Source organism: Paramisgurnus dabryanus, chromosome 21, assembly GCF_030506205.2.
Source record: "Paramisgurnus dabryanus chromosome 21, PD_genome_1.1, whole genome shotgun sequence".
NCBI lineage: Eukaryota > Metazoa > Chordata > Actinopteri > Cypriniformes > Cobitidae > Paramisgurnus > Paramisgurnus dabryanus.
Genome location: NC_133357.1, coordinates 23,517,880 through 23,540,234, shown reverse-complemented (window position 1 = coordinate 23,540,234; position 22,355 = coordinate 23,517,880). Strand labels below are relative to the sequence as shown.

At 39.5% G+C, this 22,355-nt stretch overlaps 1 protein-coding gene across 3 annotated transcripts in view; it reads left to right on the top strand.

Annotated features, from left to right (window-relative positions):
* The window catches only part of znf512b (zinc finger protein 512B), an 86,313-nt gene that overhangs the window by 57,374 nt on the left and 6,584 nt on the right, over window positions 1-22,355 (top strand). For 2 of the 3 annotated variants that reach the window (XM_065286321.2, XM_065286320.2), the window contains 9 exons: window positions 2,513-2,647; window positions 5,336-5,463; window positions 7,150-7,239; window positions 7,856-7,954; window positions 11,038-11,226; window positions 12,060-12,368; window positions 12,695-12,796; window positions 12,985-13,047; window positions 14,693-14,791. In XM_065286321.2, the coding sequence (XP_065142393.1) occupies window positions 2,513-2,647; window positions 5,336-5,463; window positions 7,150-7,239; window positions 7,856-7,954; window positions 11,038-11,226; window positions 12,060-12,368; window positions 12,695-12,796; window positions 12,985-13,047; window positions 14,693-14,791 (1,214 nt within the window). The remainder of the gene's footprint in view (window positions 1-2,512; window positions 2,648-5,335; window positions 5,464-7,149; window positions 7,240-7,855; window positions 7,955-11,037; window positions 11,227-12,059; window positions 12,369-12,694; window positions 12,797-12,984; window positions 13,048-14,692; window positions 14,792-22,355) is intronic. The other variant, XM_065286323.2, reaches the window with a different exon arrangement.

Genomic DNA, 22,355 nt, shown 5'->3' with positions numbered 1-22,355 from the left:
TATGGGCACGTGCTCCAGGGCCCACGCGCAGTTCGGGCCCAAGCGACGGGAGAAAATAAAATGTAAAATCTAATTGTTAATTATTTAGATTAACTATAAGCGCAAATAATCCCACTCTGAATCGAGCGGACTGTGTGTGGCAGTAGTCCTCATAGTTTAAGTTCAGAATGAGTGAGAAAAGCAGCAGTGCACAGTTGATTTATCAGACAGTCCATTACTTTTCTTCATCTATCCTGAATTGGTTGAGTATGCTTAGGAATCTGCGCGGAAACGCGCGCACGAGACAAAGACAGACGCGAAAAGTTTGTGGTATTTGCCCTTCCTCCTCAGCATCTGTGTGGAACAGTGCAACATCGCCAACAGACAGACAAGTAGGCAGGAGCTCTTCACACAGGTCGTATTCCAGCTGTGTTTTTCTTGACTTGTGGGGAGGTCAGTGGAGGTCAAATGACTTAACTACCAGTACCTCAGTTTTACAGCTATTTACCTAAAAGGCAATTGTTGTCTTGCTAACATGACTCATAATACGTTTTCTAAAGTGTAGATAAGACAATAGTAACAGATTTTAGTTTAAAGTTCAATACTTTTTGTAACAGTTTCAGTTGCTTTATATCTATCTGTAGTGTTTTTCCCCACTATTTTTGCAGCATTTTTCCTGTGAAATTAACAATATAGCAGCAACCCTCCTTTTTTAGTTTAGTGTCAAGATGTGTTATTTTAACACCAAAAGAATTAAAAAGATTTACTACCACGTGCAAAATAAACAAACACATTATTAGTGAAACTGTACCCTCTCCTTGGCGCAGTCATTTATTCTAAATATATTTGAAACTAGTAGAACAGAAAACATGCACATTGTTGGCAGTATCATTTGCTGTCTTCTGTTCTTGTGATAAACCCTTTGTGTGAACTGATTATTTTGTAGAAATCTGTAGAGTATGAAACAGTTGGGTGTGTGTTTGTGAAGGAATTAAAATAAACTGGTAAGGAAGTTGTGTCAATATATTTAATCTTTTGTTAAAAAAAGAATTAGGCCTAAGAGAAGAGCCCTTTTTTCACTTGAGCATCTGCCCCCTGTGCAGGTCCCTGCTATAGCAACAAAAATATCTAAATGTATTGATATTGTCCTACAGGTAGTAATCACTGGCTGTAATGTGTCAGTGTAAATCCTGTAAAAGTAGAGGTGTTTCTAACAAAAAGAACCATATAATATATATATATATATATATATATATATATATATATATATATATATATATATATATATATATAAGACATTGTGCCCAGGGGCCTCCGAATTCTTAATCCGGGCCTGCCTGTAGTGTGAGCATGTTTAAGATTTGAGGGCGCACTCACATTATTCCAACCAAACCAAACCATACCTGGGCGCGATTGCCACCCCTCCCTACTCCCCCAGGTGCACGCACTCACACTGTACTTCTTATCGATCCGAGTCCGGGCGCGCTTTCGTCATTAAGATGCGATTGTTTTGAAAAAGCAGGAAGTAAAGCGCTCTCTTAACACTGGAACCCACCGTAATGATAAGTCTGTGTTTTTTTATTCGGAGTCGTTTGGTACGCGATTACAGACAGCCCTCTCACATGTCATCATATTGCTTAGTTGATCTGTCACGTGCGCAGCTCGGACATTCACGTAACCCCGCTGCGCGCATCAAAAGGTTTTTACGGAGGCAGATGAAGGTGAGTGGTCGCGCAACTGACGTCTTCACCTTTTGAATCGCGCTCAGGCGCGATTGCGCTCACACCACAGCCTTCCGCGCCTGAGCCCAAGTGAACCGCGCTCCGGCCCACCTCTGCAACCCGGCCGCGGCGCGATTAAACAATCCGCGCCCGGGCGCGGAACGAAGCGATCACACTAGTCAAACAAACCAGGCTTTGGGGGTCAAACGCGCCCGAGCGCGGTTTGGTTTGGATAATGTGAGTGCGCCCTGAGACAAGAATATCTGACAAGATTCTCCTTATGTGTGTGCTGCAACCAGATTTCATAATCTGCCAGGATTTTAAAAATCCTGTAGTGTGAGCCAGGCATTAGACATTTAGAACTTCTTACATTTAGAGAAAATCTTACATTTAGAGAAACTAAAGTATACAAAGTCTCTACTTTTACTGGATTGCCCATGACAGTAACTTTGACTTACAGTATTCAGTCCTAGCCTCTGATAGACAAAGACTTCCTACAATAAGATTTCAACAGTATGGTAGTAACTAAAAACCTTATGGCCTTTGCTGGTAATTATCCCTGTCGGTACTAATACTGGAAGTATATTAGAAAAGTGTTTCATTTCCTGTTAAAGCTGCAATAGTCCATGTACAAGACACATGGCACCAAAAACAGACCACAACACTACTAGAAAAGTGTTACTTGTGCCACTTATTGGGGTACAGTACATTTATTTTTAATGCATGGCACATTAGCTGTTTCTCACTTCTTCTTTTCTTCATGTTGTGAGATCTTATTTTTTCCATAATGTAGTGTGTTGTGTGTTGAACAGGCATGAATAAAGTGGAGGAGAAGTTAAAAGCAGGCCGGATGAAGAGGGCGGAGGGAGCTTTGTTCGCAGAAGAGTCCCAAAGGAAGCAGTCCGTTCCAGCAGCTACCAGAAAAGAAACTGCTGCTATCAGCTCAGGTCTGTCATAAAATCATCCATACATCACAAGCCAATCTTCATCATAGAGACCCCATCAGATACCATTTCAATGTACACATCATTTACAGTAATGTCAAAGAGAGTCTATTTGTATATTTTGAGAGTAGTTTAAAATAAGTCAATAAAGCTAAATAAATATTTACATTAGCATTTATTCATTTTGCAGACACTTTCATCCAAAGTGATTTGCAAATGGGACAGAATTTAACCTCTTCCCCACCAGAATTTTTAAAAACAAAAGTTGCCAGCCAATGGGAGCATTTTTTATGATTTTCACAAAAGTTTAATGCCTTCCAGAAAATGTTCTTCTTTAAATATATATCAAATGAAAGAAAAAAAAAAGAAAAAAGCTGAAAAAATAGTTTTTGTGAAGGACTTTTGATATAGATCAGATTCAGATCGATGATCAAAACATACACAGAGTTTGAATTGTTTGCCGTAAGGTAATACTTATACATTTTTAAGGGTTCAAGTTGGGTAAGAGCGCCACCTGGTGGATAATAGGGCTGTGTATCACCAACAATTTCCCGATAGGATACCTATCCCGATACAAGTTTTGAATGACATTTTTGTTCAGACATGCGTCCTTCATATGTATCACAGGTCAACAGCGATTCGTCACGTTACTTTCAAAAGTGCATCCGAATCGATACGGAAGGTGCTGTATCGATGCGCACATCTTCAGGCGTCCATGACGATGTATCGTCGTATCAATATTTTGAACACAGCACTAGTGGATAATAGCGGAATTACAGATTGCCGGAAAAACTCGTCATTGGCAGGGAAGCGTTTTCTCCTTTATTGACGAGTTAACTCGGAGTAGGAATTTCCCTTTCAGAAGCTATCATTATAGTAAGAGTATATTTTATTTAATTACGCAACATGATTTACTAAAGTTCGCCCTTATCAGTTTACTAATATTTGTATTATTATTTAACACCAAAAAGCATGTCTCAACCAGTGTAACCTACCAAGTTAGTATAGGGTTTATTATAGAAATCAGATTTATGGAGCTGTGTTCTTTAACGTGTGCCTTGTCAGTAAATCACACGTAGAAATTGCCACTCCCATAGACGTTTTTAATTATGCTAATTTGCCTGTTTAGTAAAGCTGGCCCTTTGTCTAAAGAGCGAACAATAAGCATAATCTACAAAGCTATACTGTATGTTGACAAGTAGGAATAAGAGTTATAGTGCAAACTGGCTAGACAAGTACTACATTAAATGTTGCTAAATTAAATATTAATTAAAATGAAAGAAATATTCCACTTTCATAAAAAAGATGATAATTTCTTATAATTTATTCAACCCCATGTCAACCAAGATGTTTATGTTTTTTTCTTTCTTCAGTCTAGAAGAAAATAAGTTTTTTATTTTGAGGAAAACATTTCAGAATTTTTCTACATATAGACTTTAGTGGACCTCAACCATAGACTGTAAAAAAGATGGACGACGCGACGTCGCCTCCCACCATTGTAATGAATTGAAGCAAAAAATGTCCGACCACGGTCGCCGCCATGTTACGTAAAAACGTCAGTTTGGAGCCAAGGCATGCGCAGAAGGAATCGTCCGTGGAGCCAGAGGCGGAGCAGCGGTATCAAACTTCCGCCCAAACGCTGGGGCGACCAATTCAACCACACCAATCATAACGACACACCCCGTTTCTATAGCATTAAATTATAAGCTAAAATGAAACTTACCACAATAATGAACACTTGAATATATATTAGCGTGATAATAACTACTTGAAAGGACCAAAACCATATTTCGTAAACTTTTATTGGAAGTGTAAATAATTTTTTTATTTAGAGCAGAGTCCCATTCGTTTGAATGGAGAGGGCGGGGTTTATGACTTGTACTGCAGCCAGCCACCAGGGGGCGATCAAAGAGCCAGAGGCTTCACTTTTCAAGGCTTATGAGGCACACCTGACCTCAACAGTTTCAATGCAGCTTCTAAAGACTTTAAACGATCCCAACCGAGGCATAAAGGTCTTATCTAGTAAACAATCATCATTTTCGCCACCCGAAAAATAAAAAATAAGTACTTTTTAACCACAACTTCTCGTCTTGCATTATCCTTGTAATGCGCCAGCGTGACCTTACATATTACTTAATCACGTCGAAAGGTGACGCATGTCTCATGCGAAACTACCACTCCAGTGTTTACAATTGTGGAGAATGAGGCTGTTCCATTGTATGGGGAATGATATGAATGTCTTTATGTCAGTTTATTGTTTAAAATGGTCTTCAAGTGTGCATTTTACATATGTAAAGTGCACCTTTTCAATGTGATAACGTAATAAGTAAGGTTGTGCTGGCGCATCACACAGCTAGTGCAAAACGAAAAGTTGTGGTTTTTAAAGTGCGTATACATATATATTTTTTTGTTGGTGAAAATGATGATCATTTGCTAGATAAGATGGTTGGAGTTATTTAGAGCCCTTTGAAGCTGCAATTAAATTGTAAACTGTTGAGATCCACTAAAGTCCACTATATAAAATGTTTTTCTCAAAAAACTTTATTTCTTCTCGACTGAACAAAGAAAGACATAAATATCTTGGATGACATGCGGGTGAGTAAATTATCTGAATTGTTTTATGAAAGTAGAGTATTCCTTTAAATCTTCTTCTTTAATATTAAATCTCTCTATCTCTCTTTCTCTCTTTAGTGCCCCCTGCTGAAGCCCAATGGCAGAACACCATTTCTGAAAGAGGAGAGGTGGTTTGTCCAACCTGCTCTGTTGTCACCCGCAAGACCGTCCCGGGCCTTAAGAAGCACATGGAGATCTGTCAAAAGGTCAGAGGTCACATCACCTGTCAGTCCAGCCACTAACATCATTCTAGTATATAGACGGTTTTAACATAAACAAGCAGCTTTTGTGGACTAAACGCAACTTCTGGTAGCTTTCCACACAGAATCAATAACAACAGAGTCATTTTACAGTAGTTTATTTCTGATAACAAGGGAAATAAATGAGAAGTAAATTATCTTCGTTCATAAATCATATCTAACACTTATCAACTATTACAGCTAATGTTACTGTGAAAAATGTATGTATACAATGTTTGCTACAGATCCTTTAATTCTTGCCTGTCCAAACCTCTCTGCACAGTTGTGATCCATGCTCGCCGTCTCCCATCTCTTTAGCAAACCAAAACATTTTATTTTCAACAAGGTATTTGTTTCAATGATCAGTTTAGACACTACCTAGACCAATAAATAAATACAGAGCGGAAGTATACTCAGCTCAACAGTGCTAATCCCACAGCACGACACACCACAAATTACAAAGTGTTATTGTCACAAATAAAGCAACATACAGAACAGAAGAGAGAGAGTATCAAATGTTTAATGTATGGCTTTCCTCTGTTGTTTATACAAGCAAACCGCAGAGAAAAAAAAGGGGGAAAGTGTTTCAGGCATGCAATTAGACACCTCTCTCTCAGGACCCTGTGCACGGGGCCAGAGGGAACCATTAGGAGCACTTTATTGATTAGGCATCTGTGAGAGAGATTCAGAGAGCGTCCCTACCCAGTGTGCATCTGGAGAAGAGTCTTATAGTGCCAGTCCGGTCTACAGCACAACTCTATTAAAATGACGACAGGTCTGTTAAAGTTGAATTGATCGACTGCGATATTGCGGGGTCACGAGTAATTGTAGTTTCTCTGGCCTCTACCTCAGCCCTGTGTGAAATTAATGACAGTTGCGATGGGCATTAGAAGACTGAGTTTTTTATGACTTCATGCCAGGCCTGGCAATCAGGTCAGTGCGCTTTTATAACAATTACTTAATCAGACAATATGTCCACATTCCCATTTCATACTAGCATACTATAGAGTAGCATGAAGTCCGAAACGTCAGTACTGGGTTATTGTCAAAAGGGGACAAACCATAGACTGTAAAAAAGATGGATCGCCTCCCTCCATTGTATTGAAATGAAGCCAAAAATGTCCGACCATGGTCGCCGTCATGTTACGTAAAAATTTTTAAAAACCATCTTAAACTGGTGGACTTCTTCCTCCGCTTAGTTTTTCAGTTTACAAGTTACGCTTTCTAAACAGGGATTAGGCACTCAATGTACTTTTAAAGGGGATGAGAGCTGAGACTCTCATTGGTTTATTGCATGATACGCCCAAAACACACCCATTACTCATAACGAAAATAGGAACAACCCATTTAGGCCGTGTGCTTGCCCGTGCGCACATACATTTTTTTTTGCAAAAGTGGGTTCTAACCCGCCCATTTAGCCTGTGCGCCGTGCACTTGCGCTTAGATCGTTAAAATAAGGCCCTTAATGTTTTTCGTCAACTAACGAACCCCATGCAATTCCCTCGCGAACCACTAGGGGCTCTTAAACCCCAGTTTGGGAGACCCTGAATTGCAGTAATAAAAGTGTGAATGATTATAATAGACATGTCAGATAAAAAATATCACCAGTGGTTTAAGGATATGGAGGTTGACATCATAAACTTTCTCCCACAGCTGCGTGATGCTCTCAAATGTCAGCAGTGCCAGAAACAGTTCAGATCCAAGGCTGGACTCAATTACCACTGCATGACTGACCACAATAAGGTGAGAGCATGTGTATGTATACAGCACATCTACAGCAGTGTTTTGTATTATATTCCATTACAAGAGCCAAAGGTCAACATTAGCCTCCAATCTCAGAATTATGATCTCCAGCATTACTTAAAAACATTAAGCATCTACTAGCGTCTGTGCATTACGTGCGAATATAGAGAAAAGATCTAGCAATGCCATTTGAAACCTTTTTCCAGCTTTGTCATCTGTGATAATTGTGGACTGTAAAAATTCTAAGTATTAACAGCTCCCCTGCCAGTAATTTGTCTCCACAAGAATGTGGTAATGATTATAATCTGTAAAGTTTGTTTTATCCTGTCAAATTCAGCCAAAATCTGATATATAACATCATATCCCATAACGTGTGAGCACTGTGAGGTTTTGTATGAAAACAAGAGAGAGCGTGAGTGGTTAAAGAGGGTTGTGGGGATATCAGCTCCATCTGCCAAACTCAAGCATTAGCTGAATACAATATCTTTCACTGCTGTAAAATCTGCCCTGTATTGTAAATCACTGCACTATGGTTACAGGTCTCTGACTTATAAAGAGCACTGAGTATCTGGAGAGACATTAATGTGTCATACTGTGTTTGTTTCCTATTTCTAAGCCCTCGGGAAGTGAAAATGTGGCTGTGGAGGAGCAGGATGAGAGAGAGGGATTACGGCGCGTTCTCAAACAGATGGGCCGAATCAAGTGCTCCAATGAGGTAACAGTTTGTCACCAATGGATCCCTGCCATTAACATCCTTATTTCTCCACTTTTTGTTTTGTTTACTTTTTTTGTGCATTTTGTCACCTGTGCCCATGTTAGCTTTGTTTTAAAACCTGCAAGGTACTGCCTTCTGTTGTCTAAATTCGTAGCTACCTTGTAAGGCAGCCTCCTAACTTTGATGTCATCTTTTAAACAGGCCAAAACTAACAGTCACCAGGCCCCATAAAAATTGTTGGCCTGTAACTTTATTAAAAACTACATATTGGTTATATTAACTTGTACAAACAATACAATCTTCACTGATGTGAAGTGATGTGCGTGATTCAGATGAAAGACATACAAACCGTCTACTAAGTAAACAACGTCTTTTACATTAGTGCAGATCTTTCCCAGAAATCCATGTGGCGACGCATATGTCAAATATTTCTCGCATTATTTCACAAAGTTGAAAGTATTGGGAACACGAATATTGGTATGTCTGTCCATCCAAAAATCTTCAGCTGAAAAACATTTAGGGCCAGATTTACTAACAGCTTGCCCCGGCGCAAACCATCATTTTGGCATTAAGTAAAAACAGTCTGGATTTACTAAAGACGCACAGTGGATAATTAGCGCTGTAAAGGTGTGGTCTAGTTATTTTTTATGACCATATTGCATATGCATTTCTAGGAGTTTCCCTTTCAGATGCAAAATTTACGGGATAGATTGAAAACTGGGAAAATGATTCATGCAATGTGATATTACTAGTATTTGCACCATTATTTAACGCTGATACAAGAGAGAGGATTTTTTTCCACACATAACCATTTTTATGGAATGCCAGACGAACATATTATTCAAAAATTGAATAATTATTGTTTGCCAAGCCATGTTATTTTTATTTGCTGGAGGAAATAAAAGAGCAGTCACTAGGAGAAGTCACACAAAACCTTAATTTTTTTGTCCTCCGGTCCTTTACAGTGTAGTATGGCTTCATTAGCTTGGATTTCACACCCTGAATTTTCATTTGTGATGTCCGTGGTGCTGAACTCAAGCGCATCAGGCGTTAGTAGATTGTCTGTACCTCATCAGCTTTTCTTATTTGTGACCCTAAACTAATTTGCACTGCTCTTAGTAGATTGCGTTGGTCATTTAATGTGCACTGTTTTAGTAAATACCCCGCAGATATTACCACTCCCATCTGCGCTTTTTTGGAATCGCGCTCTCACGCTAATTTGCCCTGTTTAGTAATATATGGCTAAGAGTTATATTAAATAATGAATTAAATAATCTAATCCCGTTATAAATTGTAAACACATCTAGATCTGAAAAATGGCGACATGCCAGCTCCACGTCAGGAAATAAGAGCAGTCTTATTCTTAGTCTTTGGACTAGTCATCATATGCATCACACAATAACCAATGATCATCTTACGTACAGACTACGTACAGTACAGTGGTTCTCGGTAAAGAATCGAACCGTCCCATTATCCTCCCACAGTTCGGCACGCACGTGCACCTTGTGCACCGTGTCTGATTCGACCATGCATTTCTAATATAGTTTGGTGAAACAACAAAAAAATGTATGGTTCTAAATACGCTCTGCGTGTGTTTACGTGAAAGTACCTGTCCAATCAACTCGTAGTATGCAAATCTGTTGCCAACTTCACAGTTCTTCCGCACATGTGTGTGGAAGGGTTGCGGACCGTTTAGCGAGGCAAGCAAAGGAGAAAAGCTGCTAATAGAGGCACCACCACCTTCAATTAAAGGTATAGCAGAAGATTTTCCCGAATTTTTGAAAATAACCGCCCCTCCACTTTTTTTAAAAAGATGCACATGCGCAACACTCTACCTGCTCATGAGAGGGAACGCTGGGAACGTCTATTAAACGTGTGCACGAGAGAGCATACACGAGCAAAGTTCTCTTGTTCCCTCTGTTTACAAGTTGCTGCCGGCATGGCCCATACATTGAGATGTTTACCGTGTCTGCACGGTTCGTGACTTGTGCCAGGGCTAGCATTGCTAATCATAGCTTACATCAACTTTTACTAGCAGTGATTTTAAATGGATTTCTCCAAATAGCATGCCAAACTTTACCCGACGAGTAGAAACTTTGCACGGGAAGCCCAACCTTTGTTTTTATCGCGTGCCAATGTGTAAAATAGTCTCCCAAAAACACTCTGGTCTTGTTTCTTTCTTCAGAGGCCTTTCTCTTCTTGTCATACAATTTCTAAACACTTTTTCTCTTGCGACCCTCAGACATTTTGAGAAAATACGGTGAGAACGCGAGCTTCAATGAATGGCTGAAACCGTAGCCCACGTACGAGGGCCTTATGTAAAGGTATCATCAGAATGATTGACAACTGGGATGACCAATAGTCTTGATTATCCACCTGGAAAAAGAAAATCTTCCGCTATACCTTTAAATCTATTGCAGAAGCGAAGCTCAAGGAAACATGGACAAAACTTTCAAATTCGCATGGCGCGAGTGATGTATGCTCAGGACAATACCTCTAATATGACGAGTAGCTTAAGGGAAAATGTTGATTTTGGCAGAGGTTAAAAACTGCTTAGGTTTTATTTTTGTAAAAAATGCTTCTGGGACCAAAGTGTTAGGTGTTTGTAACCCAATACATTTATTATTTATTTAATTTAATTTAATTATTTTCTTTGAATTTGACAGAAGCCTTTTTTGTCCCCGTAAACATACACACCCATACGTTCCGTAACCGTGACCCAAAAACCTTGACAACCACCGAACCGTGAGTAATTTTTACCGTTGCACCCCTAGTACAGACGTGGAGCCTGATGTTAGATCATACACAACTAACAGTGTTGTTTACATTTAAAATGATCTCTAAATAAGTTTCAAATACGAATCATTTGCTCTCACAATTGGATAGTTTCGCTTCAAAATGCATATTAAGCTGTTGTATGGATTTCTTTTCTGATGATAGATAAGCTTCAGATAAGCAGCAACTATTCAATGCCATTACAATGCTAGCTTAAGCACCTAAAGTGTGCAAACACTGTAAACCCCCGAAAAACTTGACAGGTCAGTGACTGAATGAATGAAGTGTATTTGCTCTGTCTCAAACAGGGCTGTTCGGCTTATTTCTCCAGTCTGATGGGTTATCAGTATCATCAGAAACGCTGCGGCAGGGATTTGCCTGAATCTGAGAGGCCCGTTTTCCTGTGCCAACACTGTGGTAAGGCCTATCGCTCCAAAGCTGGTCGTGACTACCACCAGCGTTCTGAACACCCCGTAACCGGCCAACCCACAGAGACGGTGAGATCACATACCTAGATCACACCAGTCCCGACCAGTCTGGTTTCATTGGTCATTCATTAACCCAGACCAGCATATAATAGATGTTTAGATATAGATGTATAGACTGTACAAAAAGATGGACGTAGTGTCCGTGACGTCACCCATAGGTTTCTGAAGATCGTTTTTTGAAGGTGTCTGCCATCGCCATCTTACCCGCGCATCACTCGCTGATATCGAAAATGGGTAAAGAGGCGGGACACGAGTGAAGCTGAGGTGGCTGGTTGCTGAAACCACGCCCCCCTAGCTCGACTCTAGTGACAGCAGTGGCTGTTCAACTGTCACTCAAGTGGCCACGCCCTTAATTACGCAGAACTTTAAGGCTTAATATAATGTAAACCGATGGGATACAAAAAAAATCACCCCCTCACAGTTGTCATGTAGGACAAAATTAGCTATATAGACCAAAAACACTTTTTGTACCAGGCTGTAAACATATTATTTTCTACTGTAAAGTTGGGCATTTTTACATGGAGGTCTATGGAAATTGTCTCCCTTTTGGAGCCAGCCTCAAGCGGCCAGTCGATGAATTACAGTTTAAGTCACTTCCGTATTGGCTTCATCAGAGAGATCGGAAGTTTGTCCCTCGGCCAGCATAAATGGCAGTTTTCATTTGACTTGAATAGAAATAAGGATGCGAGGAATGGAAGTACAGCAATACACTACGTACTATAAATACTCCATCTACTCTGACACGGTCTAGGAAAAGGAAATTGCAATGCAATGTTTCTTCTAGCATGTAATATAAGTTATCAGCTGATTTTTGATCTTCATAACTGTTTTTCTCTGTGTAGCTCACTGCTGATGAGTGGAAACAGGATGAGGGCAAAGAGGAAGAGGAGTTGCAGGAGGAAGATGAATCGAGGGGAGAAATCGTGATGGAGCGAGGGGAGGAGCAAGTGGAGAAGATGGAAAAGAGGAAAGAAGAGAAAATTGAGATGGAGGAGCTGCTGGATTTAGACAGGACGCCCAGCGGCAGGGTGCGACGGCGCTCAGCTCAGGTGGCCGTGTTTCATTTGCAAGAGATCGCAGAGGATGAGTTAGCCAAAGATTGGGGAACCAAACGGCGCATCAAGGACGACCTTGTACCGGATATTAAAAGGGTACTTCCCTATTTTATTTTTGGTTTGGGTAGAGTTTGTTTTTATAAAACAAACTTTACTAAACACATACACAGTACTGTTTCCAGCTATATGAAAAATATTTGACTTTCATGTAGACATTGAATATCGAACATTGAGTATCCAGTTGTATATAGAGAGTAAAATGTGGGTACTTTTGTCTTTTAGGTATTTGTCTTTTATAAACAAACTCCTATTAATGCCCTATTAACGCACTACACCTGGCATTGTGGTCAGGTTTTGCATTGGCATTACCAATTATATTCTCTAGATCTAGTTCCTGGTTATATTTTATTACATTTTTTTAGCTTAACTACACACGACCAGGCCTCCCCAGCTTCAACCCCCAAACAGTGGAGAGCTGGAAGAATGAAGTGAAGGATAAAGGGTTCATCTGCTGTCCCAATGATGTAAGGTTTTACCTAAATCTTCTTTAACAGCTACGAGTGCTAAAATGGCCCAACCATTTTGATTATAGTATAAACACATCTGAATGATTATATAGGTCATTAGATATACAAATACATTTTTTAACTTCCAGTAAAGTTGTTTTTGTTTAATACATTTCTTCTGTTATGTCTCTTTCACTCCATAACAGAACTGCGAGGCTATCTATTCAAGTGTATCTGGTCTTAAAGCGCACTTGGCAAACTGCAACAAGGTACAGACCCTATTCTGCATACGGTACTTTCAAAATCTAGTGAGCTGCCTACAGATGCAGTATTTTAAGGCTCATAGGCTCCACCTGACATGAAGTGCGCTCAAATAGCAAGGCAACTGAATAAATTATGCTGCCTCCTAAGAAGCTTGATCGGGCCAAAATATTTCTGAAAGTGCAGTAATCCCATAATGCATTGCAACAAGCTAAGTGCAAAAATGCTGATATTTGTTTTGAATACAGTTTATATAGTGTTTATATTAATATTCTAAACGTATAATTATTCAATATCATGCTCTATTGATAAAAACAGTATTAGACAAAGATTATTTTACTAAATTTTCCTATTTGATGTTTTTATGCCCGTTACAGGTTTATTCGTCACAAGGAGCACTATAAGTGTGGCATGCAGTGTTGCAGCCTATGTATTTTAAATAATTTTTAAGGTTCTGTGATAGATTGAATATCTAAATACACCTTAAAGGAATAGTTCACCCCAAAATGAAAATTAGCCTATATTTTACTCACCTTCAAACCATTAAGGTCAGAAAGGCTGACCTCTGACCAGACCTCAAAGAGCCAGAATATTATTTAATATAACTCTGACTGTGTTTGGCTGAAAGAAGAAAGTCATATAAACTTAGAATGGCTCGAGAAGAGTGAGTGGGGTTATTTTCATGTAAAAAGTGAACTATTTCTTTAAATACACTTGCTATTGTAAGCATCCAGGAAACTCAGGTTTTTGAACAGAGCGTTTGGTGTTAAAGGTGCAGTGTGTACATTTTAGCGGCATCTAGTGGTGAGGTTGTGAATTGCAACCAACGGCTCAGTCCACTGCTCACCTCTTGCTTTTGAAACACATAGAGAAGCTACGGTAGCCGCCACCGGACAAACATGTCATCGTTGGAGACAACTTAGTTAAAAAGTTTGTCTGTTAAGGGCTTCTGTAGAAACATGGCTGCACAAAATGGCGGCTTCCATTTAAGGGGACCCTCTGTGTATGTAGATAAAACGTCTCATTCTAAGGCAATAAACACATAACGGTTCATTATAAAAAGGTCTTTATACACCACTGATAATATAGTTTTGTATATTATTTTGCATTTCTGTCAAGAGATCTTTCTAAAAATTACACACTGCACCTTTAAAGGGGTCATATTATGATTTTTTTTTAAAGATGTTAAATAATTCAGTAGTATTTTCAGAGTGCATATGTGCAGTTTTAGTTCAAAATACCTCACAGATCATTTTTATAGCATGCAAAAATGCCACTTTAGGTGTGAGAAAAATGTGCCATTTTTGGGTGTGTCCTTTTAAATGCAAATGAGCTGATCTCTGCACTAAATGGCAGTGACGTGGTTGGATAGTGCGGATTAAGGGGCAGTATTATCCCCTTCTGACATCACAGGGGAGCCAAATTTCAATGACCTATTTTTTCATATGCTTGCAGAGAATGCTTTACCTTCTCTTTCTCTTTACCTACTGGGTTGATCTTCTTCACATTTTCTTAGTTGATAAAGGTCCTGGAGACCCAATTATAGCACTTAAATATGGAAAAAGTCAGATTTTCACTCTATGACCCCTTTAAACGTTATAATTTGCTGAAAATTCTACATCTACCTTCATGCTGTAATTCTGCTCCACACAGGGAGGGGGCGACGTTGGAAAGTACACGTGTTTGCTCTGTCAAAAGGAGTTTAGCTCAGAAAGCGGCGTCAAATACCATATCAGCAAGACACATTCTCAGGTAAATCAAACTCTTCCATAAACTCCATTTATATGTTTTGCACAGTGTTAATATTTACATTTATATATTAAGTTACTCCCCAAAAAAGTAACTAATTGTGTTACTTAGTTACTTTTCAAGGAAAGTGATGCTTACGAAGCTTTTAAGTTACTTTTGTGTTACTTTTTCTTACTTGGCTGAGGCTTGATCTCTTTCAGGCCTTGCAGGTGTTTTTTATGATCGCAAAAATGTCAAGCTCTGGCCTGCCATCTCTGTTTCTGATTCAAACTGTTCCCGCTCAGGTGCACAGAGTGCGTAACTCTACGTTAATATGTTTAATTCAGTACATTATTTCATTTTTAAATTGAATTAATTAAACCAAAAGTAACTCGCATTACTTTTTAAAAAAAGTAACTCAAATATTAATGTGTACATTTATAATGCGTTACTTTACTCGTTTCTTCAGATAGGTAATATTATTACGTAATGCACGTTACTTTGTAACATATCTTTTAAACTTCAGTTTAAAAAAAGACACAATAAAAATATGGGATACAATCCATTGAGTTTTTTGATGCCAATATATTAAAGTATCAAAGTGTACAAGAAAGCAACCTCCCCACATGCACAACAATTTCACCCCTTCACCATATTATGTACAAAGCTGTCACTATACAAACAGTCTATGCAATGCATTCCCCAAAAACCTGTGTTTCCAGCGTTGTTTGGCCGTTGCCTACAATTCTGTCCCAAATGTTCCAATCTTGGCGATGGTCCAATGAATTAGTCAATGAATATTCCACAGTCTGTCTGTAGGTAATCCGATGGCTTTTCCCACACGCATTTAGCGGTTGAACTTATCATATAAAGTCTAATGGAGTAACTTGACTCAAGACCTTTTTGACATATATTTAACACGAAGCTCAAAGATTCAATAAAAGAAATATCTTCCCATCTCTGGCCTAACAAAGGATACAAACAGTCAGTCACATTTCAACCATCCTGCCTTTGTCTTAAAAAACTCCTTCTTTCCTTTCTTATATTGGAGCTCTCACCATAATACTGGAGGACATAGCCCCCTAGTGTTGAGGAGAAGAACTACAGTAACAGTGAATTCAACATAGAACTGTTACACACCCTCCCCTTCAGAAAAAGGCTAAACAGCCCCAAAGAAGGGTTTCAATTTTTCAACATGATATGTGTCAACACCGTTTGGATTATCTAGCATTTTTACTTTATAATTAACCTTATTAATCTGTGACACTACTTCAGCAGGACCTTGCCATTTGGCTGCTAACTTTGACATAAAAGCATCACCTGCACGAGACAGTGGATGAGTAAGTATCCAGACTAAATCCCCTGGTTGGTATTGTACTGACCTCCTTCGGAGATCATAATATCTTGCTTGTCGTTCCTGAGCTCTACTGACATTCTCCTTTACTTTTTCAAGCATTGCTTTCTGCCGTTCTAGCAAACCATATGCTGACTGATCAGGGTTTGGAGGCTTGTGTATCAACCGTTCCAACGGGCCTTTCAACTTCCGTCCTAAGGCAATCTCTGCTGGAGTATGACCTGTGCTCTCCTGCCACGCTGAATTGATGGCATAGCGAAACTCAGCAATCCACTTATCCCATTGTCGGTGATTATCTCGCACATAGGAGGCTATCATTGTCTTGAGAACTCTATTGACACGTTCTGTAAGATTTGTCTGGGGATGATAGGCAGTGGTAAGTTTCTGTACCACTCCCCATTGCTTGCAGGTCTCATTCAGCAGATGGGAAGTGAATTGGGGTCCTCTGTCTGATACAAGGTATACAGGTGTCCCCCATCTTGTAAAGATGTCTTTAACTAAAATATTAGCTATTAGAGGGGTTTTTGCAGATCGTATGGGGAACAATTCCACCCACTTACTGCAGTAGTCCACCACCACCATCAGGTATTCATTCAGATGAGTGCTTTTAGGGAATGGCCCCATCAAGTCAACCCCCAGCATGTACCCTGGTTCAACCACTGGCGTAGACTGGAGACGTCCTGCTAGTTTAGAAATGCGGGGTTTAAATTGTTGGCATATTTGGCACTCTTTACACACCTTCCAGACATCTTTTTGAATCTCAGGCCAATATGTTACTTCTAGTAACCTCCGTAATGTCTTCATACGTCCAAGGTGCCCACTTAATGGACTGGCATGTACATACTGCAGACAATGTTCACGGAATTTAGGTGGCATGACAACTTGTAAACTCTGACCCCCGTTCTTGTCGATGGTACTTCTAAAGAGATACCCATTCTGATTAACATAATGTACACGGTCAAAACCTATGTTACCATCTTTGACTTTATCCCATAAAGGCTGTAGAGTAACATCTTCCTTCTGTTCTCTACCAATATCCTCCCAGCTCACCGGCAATTCATATGGTTCACTTTTTGCTTGAGAAAGTGCTATGGTCCCGGGGATCTCTTCTTCCAACCCCCGTGACAATGTATCTGGAACCAGGTTACATTGACCTTTCCGATATTTTACTGTAAATTCAAAGCTTTGCAGCCTAATCGCCCATCTCGTGAGGCGGGATGAAGGTCGGGGTTGATTGAAAACCCAGGTGAGGGCAGAATGATCTGTCAACACATCAAAGCGATGGCCTTCTAGGTATTCACGCCATTTCTCCACAGCCCACACAACTGCCAAGCATTCTTTCTCTGCTGTAGAATAGGCCTTTTCAGCCCCGTGCAGGAGTCTTGAAGCATATGCTACAACATTTTCCCCCTGTTCTGACTCTTGTGTAAGAACAGCTCCAAGACCGATGTTACTAGCATCAGTTTGGACTCGAAAGTCACGCCTGAAATCAGGGGGTCGCAAAACAGGGTCTTTCTGAAGAGCTTCTTTTAAAGTTTCGAAAGCTTGCTGACACTCTGTAGTCCATTCCCATCTAGCCTCTTTTTTCTTTAGAGCGTGTAGAGGGGCTGCCTGTTCAGAGAAATGGGGAATAAAGCGGTGGTACCAACCCGCTAACCCCAGAAAACGTTGAACTTCCTTCACCGTCTTGGGAGTAGGGAAGTTCTTTATGGCTTCTACCTTTGAAGGTTCTGTTCTTACTCCTCCCTCTGAGACCACATGTCCAAGAAAAGAAAGGGATTTCTGTAGAAAATTACATTTCTTCAGGTTCAATGTCAATCCTGCAGCTTCCAACTCAGCAAATAGCTGACGAAGATGTCCATAATGCTCCTGGACATTGGTTGAATATATCACAATATCGTCAATATAGACAAAGCAAAACTTGCCAATGAACTTCTGTAGGATGGAATTCATCAGTCGTTGGAAAGTTGCTGCAGAGTTTTTCAATCCAAAAGGAAGACGTAAAAATTCATATTGGGCAGTCTTGGTGACAAAAGCAGTCTTAGCGATACTGTTCTCATCCATGCATACCTGCCAGTAGCCACTTCTCAAATCCAGTGTACTAAACACTGTAGCTCCGTAGAGAGAAGTAAGGATGTCATGCACTTGTGGCATAGGAAAGCCATCAAGGGGGGTCTTGATGTTCAGAGCTCTATAATCTATGCAAAAGCGCATACTTCCATCCTTCTTTGGCACCATTACAACTGGGGCAGCCCAGGGAGAGGTAGATGGTCTAATTATTCCTTTTTCCAGCATTTTAGCTATTTCATCATCTATAAACTTTTGTTTATGGACCGGCGTAGGATACGCTTTTCTCCTTACTGGTATTTCATCCTTAGTATTGATTCGATGGGTAATGTTGGAAGTACATCCCAACGAATCTGTGCACACCCTGGTCCATTCGAACAGCAGTTGCTCTAGCTGTCGTTTTTGGCTCCGTGAAACCTCCGCTACATCAACCAGTCCCTTTATTATGGTTCGGTTAACATCAGTCATGTGTACAGATGGAAGCGCCACGTGTAGTCTAGTAGCAGAAGACAATCCATCAGCAAGTTGTGAGTCGTTGGGAGGAGTAAAATAATGTTCTTCCTCCTCTTCAGGGAATAGATAAGATGCAGCAGCAAAATCCAACTTCATGCCAGACTTAGACAGAAACTCAAGTCCAACGATGAGAGGAAAGGTCAAGTCATGATTCCTCATCACAAATACTCTAAATGGATATACTTGATTATGCACTACACATTGTAGAGAAACTTTCCCTAATGCGTGCTGTACGTGACCATTGGCAAGTGAAAATGCTTGACCCTTACTGGACTGTAAAACCTCTCCTTTCTGCTTAAGCTGATCCCAGAGAGACTCCTGGATTAACGAATAAGAACTTCCGGTGTCAATAATTGCTGTCAAATGATGGTTCCGAATATTCAAAGGCAACGTCAGGCTTGTCATGGGGGGTTGGTGAACCTCTGTATATACAGCAATATTATGACTGTTAAAACGTCCTCTGCCTGACTTTCCTCCTCCACGTAGCGTTGCTTGTTCTGCTTGCCTTTGCTTCCAAAAAACTCTCTCTTCATTCAGATCACGTTCCACCAGCGTACCTACACGTACTAACTCTTCTATCGTGGACACAGTTCCTCTAAGAATGCTGGCTATGCGTGGATTACAGTTTCTCAATATAGCTTGAAGAATCTCACGTTCTTTCATGGCCGGTTTCAACCTTAAACATAGAGCTCTATATTGATAAACAAAAGAACGAATGTTCTCATCCAATGCCTGCTTTCTTTCCCTAATCCTTCTCTCTGCTTCCTCCTCATGGTCTTCAGGTAGAAATGACTGCAAAAAGACTGTTTTAAATTGTGTCCACGATTTAACACGTGCCTTCTCCGCTATCCACCAGTCCTTGGCTGTATGGGTAAGAACTGAGGGTAACATGGACAAAATCTCAATATTACTCAAAGGTTGGATGGCTAGATACTCTTCACACTTCTCTAAATAAGCAATTGGGTCTTCCCCATCCAAACTGCTGAATTTTGGAAAGTCAAGTTTTATAGGAGTTTTGAACTGCATAGCACGAGAATATATTTCTGGAAGTGGAGTTGAATGTCTGTCAGGAATGGGCGTAGCATCTCTCCGTTTAAGGCAATCCATAACTGCTCTACCCAAATCTTGGATACTTTCCTCCAGAACCTGTTTTATTCGTTGACATTCACTTTTAGCCTCTGTAGCAATTGCGTCATCTCGTTTATCCAAAGATCTTTCATAGGCCTTGACCTGAACTTCTAAAGAACTTATTTGGTTCTGATGTGTGTTCAAATTATCCAATACTTGAGTTGTAAACTTATCGAGACGGTCACACAGGCTTCCTTCCACCTCATTCATTCTAGTTTCCAAATATTTAACTCGATTGGCCAACACCAGAGAGATAAGACTTTCATCTTCATCTTCAGGAGTTGGTGGGAGTGGTAGCAAGCCACTTTCTTCCACTTCCTGCACTTCATCAACCTCCTGCTCAGGCTCCAAGTACAGACTACTGAATGACTGAATTAAGTCTCGAACAGGTTCCCTATGCACACTAAATGCATCTGAAATAAAATTATGTTCTGAGGAATACCCTCTCTCAGCCATTTAGAAAAGTTATAAAGAAACACAACCTTCAGAATGCGTATTCATGCAATAAATTGACTGGTAGGGGTAAAAACATTCTATACACAACTTTTGTCATATACATGAATGAGCTTTCAAAAATTACACACTGCTTTTACTCAATATAGTTTGGATTGTCCCTGTTCGGGCGCCATTTAGTGTAACATATCTTTTAAACTTCAGTTTAAAAAAAGACACAATAAAAATATGGGATACAATCCATTGAGTTTTTTGATGCCAATATATTAAAGTATCAAAGTGTACAAGAAAGCAACCTCCCCACATGCACAACAATTTCACCCCTTCACCATATTATGTACAAAGCTGTCACTATACAAACAGTCTATGCAATGCATTCCCCAAAAACCTGTGTTTCCAGCGTTGTTTGGCCGTTGCCTACAATTCTGTCCCAAATGTTCCAATCTTGGCGATGGTCCAATGAATTAGTCAATGAATATTCCACAGTCTGTCTGTAGGTAATCCGATGGCTTTTCCCACACGCATTTAGCGGTTGAACTTATCATATAAAGTCTAATGGAGTAACTTGACTCAAGACCTTTTTGACATATATTTAACACGAAGCTCAAAGATTCAATAAAAGAAATATCTTCCCATCTCTGGCCTAACAAAGGATACAAACAGTCAGTCACATTTCAACCATCCTGCCTTTGTCTTAAAAAACTCCTTCTTTCCTTTCTTATATTGGAGCTCTCACCATAATACTGGAGGACATAGCCCCCTAGTGTTGAGGAGAAGAACTACAGTAACAGTGAATTCAACATAGAACTGTTACAACTTGTAATGAGTTACCCCCAACACTGCTAGTTAATGCTTTAGGCTGAAGTCCTACTATTGTAATAATAAACTTACAACTCAGAAACGTCCATTAACAATATTCAAACAATTGGTTGTTTCTCAAAATCTTTATCTTCGTCTGATACAGACTCAAACATATCTGTTTATTAATGAGCTACTGACATGAGCCTCACTGTGAAACAGCCAATCAGAGCAGAGCTCAACATTATTATTCATGACCCTTCCAAACAAGGTAATAATAGACCATATCATTCATAGGGTTGTAAATGGACATGTGAAACAGTCTCTGAATCATTTGTTTACTTAATAAAGTCACATGCCTTCTATGTAGATATCAGAGAACAATTTAACAGATTATTTCAATGCGTTCTTTTGCACCTTTAAATTCAATGTAAGATGCTTCGGAAAAAAGCGCCTGCCAAATACATAAATGTAACTTAAAGGGATAGTTCACCCAAAAATGAAAATTCTGTCTTCATTTACTCACCCTTCTGTTGTTACAAACCTGTAGTCATTTCTTTACAAAGAAAGGAAGATATTTTGAGAAATGTTTGCTACGTATTTTTTGTAGGCAAAACCTGGAAGCAAGTTTTTTCGCAATTCCGGTTTCATCATCCAGAAGTCAATGTTTTATGTTTTTTTATTTTTAATGGGATTTTGGATATTTTTATTCCACAACATAAAACACACAACTTTTAAAGCTTTTATGTGTCTTTATATGGGGTGGTTGCTAACAAGTTGCTACATGGGACAACAGACTTTGTCTGGGACTTTAAACGTCATCACACATAAAGATTTTAAAACAAGTCAACATGGACTAAATAATGATTCATCCACAGAGTATTTCCTTAACAGGGAACATGTTTTTAAATGTTTTTTAATAAAGTTTGAAATAGTTTTTAGAAGCCTGTTGATGATGATGTTGAAGTCAAGTAGCCGTTGTGTAGTTCGCTTGTCGCCTATTGTTAACTTTTTATTTCTAATAAACATATTTAGACTTTGAAATGTATAAGATTTGTGTTCATCTGTGAAGATTATCTTGTAGGACAAGAAGTGTCATTAACTTTTTTAAACATAGAGGTAATTTTTTACAATCATTTAAAAGACTGTGAGAAAATGAATGGGCTTTATAGTGAAGGGAACCAGTGACCCGCTAACTTCCGGGTTGGCCTACAAAAATACGTCATCCATGCATGCTTCTGTTTCCTGCTTGATTACAAATATCTTTGTTTGTAT